General features: G+C 38.1%; 1 protein-coding gene across 2 annotated transcripts in view; it reads right to left on the reverse strand.

Moving 5' to 3' along the window:
* Window positions 1–5,379: 5,379 nt before the first annotated feature.
* gab2 (GRB2-associated binding protein 2) overlaps window positions 5,380–12,328 on the reverse strand; it is a 149,414-nt gene continuing 142,465 nt past the window's right edge. For both annotated transcript variants that reach the window (XM_065024151.1, XM_065024152.1), the window contains exon 11: window positions 5,380–6,656. In XM_065024151.1, the coding sequence (XP_064880223.1) occupies window positions 6,510–6,656 (147 nt within the window). In that variant the 3' untranslated portion in view covers window positions 5,380–6,509. The remainder of the gene's footprint in view (window positions 6,657–12,328) is intronic.

The raw sequence follows: 12,328 nt of genomic DNA on the forward strand, positions 1-12,328 counted from the left end.
GGGTGCCATTTGGGACACAAACAGCCAGTAAAAAAGATAGACCCTATTGAGCAGCTTTTCTCTATTCCACTCAGTCAGGTCTGTATTATATAACTCTACAACAACACACAATCTACCACCCACGACACAACATACACAGCTCATTCACTTACATGTTACTCTCTCAACACAATCAATGACATTATCCATTTCACATCAGACAGAGAGGGTCCATCTGAGATAGCACCCTTAGTGTGACCTGGTCAACATGGGGATAGGGTGCTATTTCGGATGCAGACAGACAAAACAGAGAAACAACCCTTTTCAATCACTATCCGTTCTTTGTGAATCACAGTTCACATAACAAGGCCTTTTTTTATCAGTGCAAGTCAACTACAGGTCTCTCTGTGTAGATGTATGGATCACTAGTCAACTACAGGTCTCTCTGTGTAGATGTATGGATCACTAGTCAACTACAGGTCTCTCTGTGTAGAAGTATGGATCACTAGTCAACTACAGGTCTCTCTGTGTAGATGTATGGATCACTAGTCAACTACAGGTCTCTCTGTGTAGATGTATGGATCACTAGTCAACTACAGGTCTCTCTGTGTAGATGTATGGATCACTAGTCAACTACAGGTCTCTCTGTGTAGATGTATGGATCACTAGTCAACTACAGGTCTCTCTGTGTAGATGTATGGATCACTAGTCAACTACAGGTCTCTCTCTGTGTAGAAGTATGGATCACTAGTCAACTACAGGTCTCTCTGTGTAGATGTATGAATCACTAGTCAACTACAGGTCTCTCTCTGTGTAGAAGTATGGATCACTAGTCAACTACAGGTCTCTCTGTGTAGATGTATGAATCACTAGTCAACTACAGGTCTCTCTGTGTAGATGTATGGATCACTAGTCAACTACATGTCTCTCTGTGTAGAAGTATGAATCACTAGTCAACTACAGGTCTCTCTGTGTAGATGTATGAATCACTAGTCAACTACAGGTCTCTGTGTAGATGTATGGATCACTAGTCAACTACAGGTCTCTCTCTGTGTAGATGTATGGATCACTAGTCAACTACAGGTCTCTCTGTGTAGAAGTATGGATCACTAGTCAACTACAGGTCTCTCTGTGTAGAAGTATGAATCACTAGTCAACTACAGGTCTCTCTCTGTGTAGAAGTATGGATCACTAGTCAACTACAGGTCTCTCTCTGTGTAGAAGTATGGATCACTAGTCAACTACAGGTCTCTCTCTGTGTAGAAGTATGGATCACTAGTCAACTACAGGTCTCTCTCTGTGTAGAAGTATGGATCACTAGTCAACTACAGGTCTCTCTGTGTAGATGTATGGATCACTAGTCAACTACAGGTCTCTCTGTGTAGAAGTATGTATCATTAGTCAACTACAGGTCTCTCTCTGTGTAGAAGTATGGATCACTAGTCAACTACAGGTCTCTCTCTGTGTAGAAGTATGGATCACTAGTCAACTACAGGTCTCTCTGTGTAGATGTATGGATCACTAGTCAACTACAGGTCTCTCTGTGTAGAAGTATGTATCACTAGTCAACTACAGGTCTCTCTGTGTAGATGTATGGATCACTAGTCAACTACAGGTCTCTCTGTGTAGATGTATGGATCACTAGTCAACTACAGGTCTCTCTCTGTGTAGAAGTATGGATCACTAGTCAACTACAGGTCTCTCTCTGTGTAGATGTATGGATCACTAGTCAACTACAGGTCTCTCTGTGTAGATGTATGGATCACTAGTCAACTACAGGTCTCTCTGTGTAGATGTATGAATCACTAGTCAACTACAGGTCTCTCTGTGTAGATGTATGGATCACTAGTGAACTACAGGTCTCTCTGTGTAGAAGTATGGATCACTAGTCAACTACAGGTCTCTCTGTGTAGATGTATGGATCACTAGTCAACTACAGGTCTCTCTGTGTAGATGTATGGATCACTAGTCAACTACAGGTCTCTCTGTGTAGAAGTATGGATCACTAGTCAACTACAGGTCTCTCTGTGTAGAAGTATGGATCACTAGTCAACTACAGGTCTCTCTGTGTAGATGTATGAATCACTAGTCAACTACAGGTCTCTCTGTGTAGATGTATGGATCACTAGTCAACTACAGGTATCTCTGTGTAGATGTATGAATCACTAGTCAACTACAGGTCTCTCTCTGTGTAGATGTATGGATCACTAGTCAACTACAGGTCTCTCTCTGTGTAGATGTATGGATCACTAGTCAACTACAGGTCTCTCTGTGTAGATGTATGGATCACTAGTCAACTACAGGTCTCTCTGTGTAGATGTATGGATCACTAGTCAACTACAGGTCTCTCTGTGTAGAAGTATGGATCACTAGTCAACTACAGGTCTCTCTGTGTAGATGTATGGATCACTAGTCAACTACAGGTCTCTCTGTGTAGATGTATGAATCACTAGTCAACTACAGGTCTCTCTCTGTGTAGAAGTATGGATCACTAGTCAACTACAGGTCTCTCTGTGTAGATGTATGGATCACTAGTCAACTACAGGTCTCTCTGTGTAGATGTATGAATCACTAGTCAACTACAGGTCTCTCTCTGTGTAGAAGTATGGATCACTAGTCAACTACAGGTCTCTCTGTGTAGATGTATGGATCACAAAATTCAACCGTAAAAAATTGGAGAGAAAAAATAACACACTGATCTGAGCCCAAATGATTCTGAGCCATATTACCTCCCCCCAAACCCCACCCCCCTTGCCAGTAAAAAATAATGATAATAATAATAACAACAACATTAATGATAGAAAAACATGAACATGTAACCATTAGCAACCATCAATAACACCATCGTCGATCTAATCAAAAGCAACTTTTGGCCGTACTGGTCGTCAATTCTTCTGTGCGTACCAAATGGCATCCTATTCACTACAGTGAACTACTTTAGACCAGGACCCATAGTGAACTACTTTAGACCAGGGCCTATAGTGAACTACTTTAGACCAGGGCCTATAGTGTACTACTTTAGACCAGGGCCTATAGTGTACTACTTTAGACCAGGGCCCATAGTGCACTACTTTAGACCAGGGCCCATAGTGAACTACTTTAGACCAGGGCCTATAGTGAACTACTTTAGACCAGGGCCTATAGTGCACTACTTTAGACCAGGGCCTATAGTGCACTACTTTAGACCAGGGCCTATAGTGAACTACTTTAGACCAGGGCCTATAGTGAACTACTTTAGACCAGGGCCTATAGTGCACTACTTTAGACCAGGGCCTATAGTGCACTACTTTAGACCAGGGCCTATAGTGCACTACTTTAGACCAGGGCCTATAGTGAACTACTTTAGACCAGGGCCCATAGTGCAGTACTTTAGACCAGGGCCTATAGTGCACTACTTTAGACCAGGGCCTATAGTGAACTACTTTAGACCAGGGCCTATAGTGAACTACTTTAGACCAGGGCCCATAGTGCAGTACTTTAGACCAGGACCTAAAGGGCAATATATGGAATAGGTTGCCATTTGGGACAGAAAACCTTAAATAGTGATTTACCTTTTAGTGGTTCCAGCCCACAAAAGAAGTCCTGGACATTCATTAATGTAATAATAATAACAAAATTAAATATTATTGCCAATCATATTTTTCCCCCACATTAAAGTGGTTATGAATTCATGTATTACTAACCTGTTAGTATAATAATAAAACGACATTCTTTAATCAGAATTCATGAAATTATAATTGATAATGTCAAGATTTGAGGATAATTGTAATGAATGCCACTGCTCCTCTTCTGTAGTTTCCTAATAAAGGTTATGTCCCAAATCCTATTCCCTATATAGTGCACTACTTTAGACCAGGGCCTATAGTGCACACCTTTAGACCAGGGCCTATAGTGTACTACTTTAGACCAGGGCCCATAGTGAACTCCTTTAGACCAGGCCCCATAGTGCACTACTTTAGACCAGGGCCTATAGTGAACTACTTTAGACCAGGGCCTATAGTGAACTACTTTAGACCAGGGCCCATAGTGCACTACTTTAGACCAGGGCCCATAGTGAACTACTTTAGACCAGGGCCTATAGTGTACTACTTTAGACCAGGGCCTATAGTGAACTACTTTAGACCAGGGCCTATAGTGCACTCCTTTAGACCAGGGCCCATAGTGCACTCCTTTAGACCAGGGCCCATAGTGCACTCCTTTAGACCAGGGCCCATAGTGCACTCCTTTAGACCAGGGCCTATATAGTACACTCCTTTAGACCAGGGCCCATAGTGCACTCCTTTAGACCAGGGCCCATAGTGCACTCCTTTAGACCAGGGCCCATAGTGAACTACTTTAGACCAGGGCCTATATAGTACACTCCTTTAGACCAGGGCCCATAGTGCACTCCTTTAGACCAGGGCCTATATAGTACACTCCTTTAGACCAGGGCCTATAGTGAACTACATTAGACCAGGGCCTATATAGTACACTCCTTTAGACCAGGGCCTATTTAGTACACTCCTTTAGACCAGGGCCCATAGTGAACTACTTTAGACCAGGGCCTATATAGTACACTCCTTTAGACCAGGGCCCATAGTACACTCCTTTAGACCAGGGCCTATATAGTACACTCCTTTAGACCAGGGCCTATATAGTACACTCCTTTAGACCAGGGCCTATATAGTACACTCCTTTAGACCAGGGCCTATATAGTGAACTACTTTAGACCAGGGCCTATATAGTACACTCCTTTAGACCAGGGCCTATATAGTACACTCCTTTAGACCAGGGCCCATAGTGAACTACTTTAGACCAGGGCCTATATAGTACACTCCTTTAGACCAGGGCCCATAGTACACTCCTTTAGACCAGGGCCTATATAGTACACTCCTTTAGACCAGGGCCTATATAGTACACTCCTTTAGACCAGGGCCTATATAGTACACTCCTTTAGACCAGGGCCCATAGTGCACTCCTTTAGACCAGGGCCCATAGTGCACTCCTTTAGACCAGGGCCCATAGTGCACTACATTAGACCAGGGCCCATAGTGCACTCCTTTAGACCAGGGCCCATAGTGCACTCCTTTAGACCAGGGCCCATAGTGCACTCCTTTAGACCAGGGCCCATAGTGTACTCCTTTAGACCAGGGCCCATAGGGGAATAAGGGGTCATTTGGGACACACACTTTTTTCACCATTATATGTAAATATAAACTAAATGAAATGAGATGCTGTCTCTTCTTCATTATGTCTCTTCTTTTACACGGTCTTCATTATTTCCTTCTGACATGTCTGAGCTTTCGTCTATTGTTTTAGAGCAGTCGCTGCAACCAGAGTCACCCCGTTAACGGAAGAACCAGTATTTATGGATGAATACATTATTTAAACGAGCTCGATCAACCGACAGCCATTTTGAAATTCTCATTAAGGCTCCTGGAGAGAATATTTTATTGTAAGGCTGTTATTTGGTCTCCTACACCAGACGTGCACGGCTAAGCTGAAAATAATGCCTGCAGTGCAGTGAAAATAACCTCTACGCTTGTTTCACTTCTGCAAGGCTCAGCTAAAATGGTTGATTGAAGTCAGAAAAGAATGGGAGGGAGAGCGAGCCTGACGAGCCCCCCCCCGCCGCCCCATGTCCTATCAAGCAAAATGAGGCTGCATCTGTAATAGAATATGCATTCCTGATACAATTCCACTGACTGGTTGGGTGGTAAGCAGTTTGACTGGCAGCAAATAGTTTTACAGCAGCTATGTACATTAGCTGACCCGCTAAACAGGAAGAAAACACACTCAAGGTTATGTTACAGTGAAAATGGCCGTAGAGAAGAACTAGAAGAGTTGTTCCCCAAAGCTTGACAGAGTCAGAGAAAAAATCTAGAAGAAAGGTTACTGTACAGGTTAGTATTCGGGAAGGCAAGTTCACTCCAGTCCAGCTTTAACAGTCTCTTTAGGAAGAAAAGCTTTGGCAGGTTCAGGTTGGGTCTCTGTCCGTCTGCATCAAGCGCTGGCTGCACAGCACTGATGATCACCACAGAACACAGCTAGGCGTTGACTTTTTGTCTCCTCTTTTTGAGCCAAGTCCTCATTTCAGTCCTCAACTCATTTATATCCGCATTTCAGTCCTCAACTCATTTCAGTCCTCATTTCGGTCCTTATTTCGGTCCTCAACTCATTTCAGTCCTCAACTCATTTTAGTCCTCAACTCATTTTTGTCCTCATTTCAGTCCTCAACTCATTTTAGTCCTCATTTCAGTCCTCAACTCATTTCAGTCCTCATTTCGGTCCTTATTTCGGTCCTCAACTCATTTTAGTCCTCATTTCAGTCCTCAACTCATTTCAGTCCTCAAGTCATTTTAGTCCTCAAGTCATTTTAGTCCTCAAGTCATTTTAGCCTGTCCAACAGAGGTAATCTGTGTCTCCGCCAACCATGAATGCTCCTTCACTCCTCAAACTGACTTCTGTCAGTAACAGTGTAACATCCTATAGGAGATGCTTGTCTTGACATGAGGTAAGGTCAGAGTGCTGTGTCTTCCCCATGGTTACTGTCAGGACTTTACAGTCTTAGGGGCGGGGTCGGTGGACTGTCGGACGTCTGTCCACTCCTGCATGGTGTTCTGGAGGGCCTGCGTCTTCTCCTTGTCCACCTGGACATAATCCACCTTCTCATCAGATGTCACCGAGGACGTAGAGGGCTAGGGGAAGAGAAGAGGAGTCAAGAGGAGAGGAGAAGATTGGAGGGAGTGGAGAGGAGAGGAGAATGGAGAAGAGTGGAGGAGAGTGGAGAGGATATGAGTGGAAAGGAGAGGAGTAAAGAAGAAAGGAGAATGGAGGAGAGGAGATGAGTGGAGAGGAGAAGAGAGTGGAGAGGAGAACGGCATGAATATTAATATTTGAACAGCACAGAAACTGGATAAGAAAAGGACAGACTAAATAGAGTTTTTTTGGGGGGGGGGCATTTACACTATATTAATGTACACAATATATATAAAGAGTGATATGTACACCACAGATAGAATGATAGAATGATAGAATGATAGAATGATATGTACACCACAGATAGAATGATAGAATGATATGTACAGCGGCAGATAGAATGATAGAATGATAGAATGATAGAATGATAGAATGATAGAATGATATGTACAGCAGCAGATAGAATGATAGAATGATAGAATGATAGAATGATAGAATGATAGAATGATAGAATGATATGTACAGCAGCAGATAGAATGATAGAATGATAGAATGATATGTACAGAATGATAGAATGATAGAATGATAGAATGATAGAATGATAGAATGATATGTACAGCAGCAGATAGAATGATAGAATGATAGAATGATAGAATGATAGAATGATAGAATGATATGTACAGCAGCAGATAGAATGATAGAATGATAGAATGATAGAATGATAGAATGATAGAATGATATGTACAGCAGCAGATAGAATGATAGAATGATATGTACAGCAGCAGATAGAATGATAGAATGATATGTACAGCAGCAGATAGAATGATAGAATGATAGAATGATAGAATGATAGAATGATATGTACAGCAGCAGATAGAATGATAGAATGATATGTACAGCAGCAGATAGAATGATAGAATGATAGAATGATAGAATGATATGTACAGCAGCAGATAGAATGATAGAATGATAGAATGATAGAATGATAGAATGATATGTACAGCAGCAGATAGAATGATAGAATGATAGAATGATAGAATGATAGAATGAGAGAATGATATGTGCAGCAGCAGATAGAATGATAGAATGATAGAATGATAGAATGATAGAATGATATGTACAGCGGCAGATAGAATGATAGAATGATAGAATGATAGAATGATATGTACAGCAGCAGATAGAATGATAGAATGATAGAATGATAGAATGATAGAATGATATGTACAGCAGCAGATAGAATGATAGAATGATATGTACAGCAGCAGATAGAATGATAGAATGATAGAATGATATGTACAGCAGCAGATAGAATGATAGAATGATATGTACAGCAGCAGATAGAATGATAGAATGATAGAATGATAGAATGATAGAATGATATGTACAGCAGCAGATAGAATGATAGAATGATATGTACAGCAGCAGATAGAATGATAGAATGATAGAATGATAGAATGATAGAATGATAGAATGATATGTACAGCAGCAGATAGAATGATAGAATGATAGAATGATAGAATGATATGTACAGCGGCAGATAGAATGATAGAATGATAGAATGATAGAATGATATGTACAGCGGCAGATAGAATGATAGAATGATAGAATGATAGAATGATAGAATGATAGAAGCAGCAGATAGAATGATAGAATGATAGAATGATAGAATGATAGAATGATATGTACAGCAGCAGATAGAATGATAGAATGATAGAATGATAGAATGATAGAATGATATGTACAGCAGCAGATAGAATGATAGAATGATATGTACAGCGGCAGATAGAATGATAGAATGATAGAATGATAGAATGATATGTACAGCAGCAGATAGAATGATAGAATGATAGAATGATAGAATGATAGAATGATAGAATGATATGTACAGCAGCAGATAGAATGATAGAATGATATGTACAGCAGCAGATAGAATGATAGAATGATAGAATGATAGAATGATAGAATGATATGTACAGCAGCAGATAGAATGATAGAATGATAGAATGATATGTACAGCAGCAGATAGAATGATAGAATGATAGAATGATAGAATGATAGAATGATAGAATGATATGTACAGCAGCAGATAGAATGATAGAATGATAGAATGATAGAATGATAGAATGATATGTACAGCGGCAGATAGAATGATAGAATGATAGAATGATAGAATGATATGTACAGCGGCAGATAGAATGATAGAATGATAGAATGATAGAATGATAGAATGATAGAATGATATGTACAGCAGCAGATAGAATGATAGAATGATAGAATGATAGAATGATAGAATGATAGAATGATATGTACAGCAGCAGATAGAATGATAGAATGATAGAATGATAGAATGATAGAATGATATGTACAGCAGCAGATAGAATGATAGAATGATATGTACAGCAGCAGATAGAATGATAGAATGATAGAATGATAGAATGATATGTACAGCAGCAGATAGAATGATAGAATGATAGAATGATAGAATGATAGAATGATAGAATGATAGAATGATATGTACAGCAGCAGATAGAATGATAGAATGATAGAATGATAGAATGATATGTACAGCGGCAGATAGAATGATAGAATGATAGAATGATAGAATGATATGTACAGCGGCAGATAGAATGATAGAATGATAGAATGATAGAATGATAGAATGATAGAATGATAGAATGATATGTGCAGCAGCAGATAGAATGATAGAATGATAGAATGATAGAATGATAGAATGATAGAATGATATGTACAGCAGCAGATAGAATGATAGAATGATAGAATGATAGAATGATATGTGCAGCAGCAGATAGAATGATAGAATGATAGAATGATATGTACAGCGGCAGATAGAATGAATGATATGATATGATATGTACAGATAGAATGATATGTACAGCAGCAGATAGAATGATAGAATGATAGAATGATAGAATGATAGCAGCAGATAGATAGAATGATAGAATGATAGAATGATAGAATGATATGTACAGCAGCAGATAGAATGATATAATGATAGAATGATAGAATGATAGAATGATATGTGCAGCAGCAGATAGAATGATAGAATGATAGAATGATAGAATGATATGTACAGCGGCAGATAGAATGATAGAATGATATGTACAGCGGCAGATAGAATGATAGAATGATAGAATGATAGAATGATAGAATGATAGAATGATATGTACAGCAGCAGATAGAATGATAGAATGATATGTGCAGCAGCAGATAGAATGATAGAATGATAGAATGATAGAATGATAGAATGATAGAATGATATGTGCAGCAGCAGATAGAATGATAGAATGATAGAATGATAGAATGATAGAATGATAGAATGATATGTACAGCAGCAGATAGAATGATAGAATGATAGAATGATAGAATGATAGAATGATAGAATGATATGTACAGCAGCAGATAGAATGATAGAATGATAGAATGATAGAATGATATGTACAGCAGCAGATAGAATGATAGAATGATAGAATGATATGTACAGCAGCAGATAGAATGATAGAATGATAGAATGATAGAATGATAGAATGATATGTACAGCAGCAGATAGAATGATAGAATGATAGAATGATAGAATGATAGAATGATAGAATGATATGTACAGCAGCAGATAGAATGATAGAATGATAGAATGATAGAATGATAGAATGATATGTACAGCAGCAGATAGAATGATAGAATGATATGTACAGCAGCAGATAGAATGATAGAATGATATGTACAGCAGCAGATAGAATGATAGAATGATAGAATGATAGAATGATAGAATGATATGTACAGCAGCAGATAGAATGATAGAATGATATGTACAGCAGCAGATAGAATGATAGAATGATAGAATGATAGAATGATAGAATGATATGTACAGCAGCAGATAGAATGATAGAATGATAGAATGATAGAATGATATGTACAGCAGCAGATAGAATGATAGAATGATAGAATGATAGAATGATAGAATGATAGAATGATATGTACAGCAGCAGATAGAATGATAGAATGATAGAATGATAGAATGATAGAATGATATGTACAGCAGCAGATAGAATGATAGAATGATAGAATGATAGAATGATATGTACAGCAGCAGATAGAATGATAGAATGATAGAATGATAGAATGATAGAATGATATGTACATGATAGAATGATAGAATGATATGTACAGCAGCAGATAGAATGATAGAATGATAGAATGATAGAATGATAGAATGATATGTACAGCAGCAGATAGAATGATAGAATGATATGTACAGCAGCAGATAGAATGATAGAATGATAGAATGATAGAATGATAGAATGATATGTACAGCAGCAGATAGAATGATAGAATGATATGTACAGCAGCAGATAGAATGATAGAATGATAGAATGATAGAATGATAGAATGATAGAATGATATGTACAGCAGCAGATAGAATGATAGAATGATAGAATGATAGAATGATAGAATGATATGTACAGCAGCAGATAGAATGATAGAATGATAGAATGATAGAATGATATGTACAGCAGCAGATAGAATGATAGAATGATAGAATGATAGAATGATAGAATGATATGTACAGCAGCAGATAGAATGATAGAATGATAGAATGATAGAATGATATGTACAGCAGCAGATAGAATGAGAATGATAGAATGATAGAATGATAGAATGATAGAATGATATGTACAGCAGCAGATAGAATGATAGAATGATATGTACAGCAGCAGATAGAATGATAGAATGATAGAATGATAGAATGATATGTACAGCAGCAGATAGAATGATAGAATGATAGAATGATAGAATGATAGAATGATAGAATGATATGTACAGCAGCAGATAGAATGATAGAATGATATGTACAGCAGCAGATAGAATGATAGAATGATAGAATGATAGAATGATAGAATGATATGTACAGCAGCAGATAGAATGATAGAATGATAGAATGATATGTACAGCAGCAGATAGAATGATAGAATGATAGAATGATAGAATGATAGAATGATATGTACAGCAGCAGATAGAATGATAGAATGATAGAATGATAGAATGATAGAATGATATGTACAGCAGCAGATAGAATGATAGAATGATAGAATGATAGAATGATATGTACAGCGGCAGATAGAATGATAGAATGATAGAATGATAGAATGATAGAATGATAGAATGATATGTACAGCAGCAGATAGAATGATAGAATGATAGAATGATAGAATGATAGAATGATAGAATGATATGTACAGCAGCAGATAGAATGATAGAATGATAGAATGATAGAATGATAGAATGATATGTACAGCAGCAGATAGAATGATAGAATGATATGTACAGCAGCAGATAGAATGATAGAATGATAGAATGATAGAATGATAGAATGATATGTACAGCAGCAGATAGAATGATAGAATGATAGAATGATAGAATGATAGAATGATAGAATGATATGTACAGCAGCAGATAGAATGATAGAATGATAGAATGATAGAATGATATGTACAGCGGCAGATAGAATGATAGAATGATAGAATGATAGAATGATATGTACAGCAGCAGATAGAATGATAGAATGATAGAATGATAGAATGATAGAATGATAGAATGATAGAATGATATGTGCAGCAGCAGATAGAATGATAGAATGATAGAATGATAGAATGAT

Source organism: Oncorhynchus nerka, linkage group LG11, assembly GCF_034236695.1.
Source record: "Oncorhynchus nerka isolate Pitt River linkage group LG11, Oner_Uvic_2.0, whole genome shotgun sequence".
NCBI lineage: Eukaryota > Metazoa > Chordata > Actinopteri > Salmoniformes > Salmonidae > Oncorhynchus > Oncorhynchus nerka.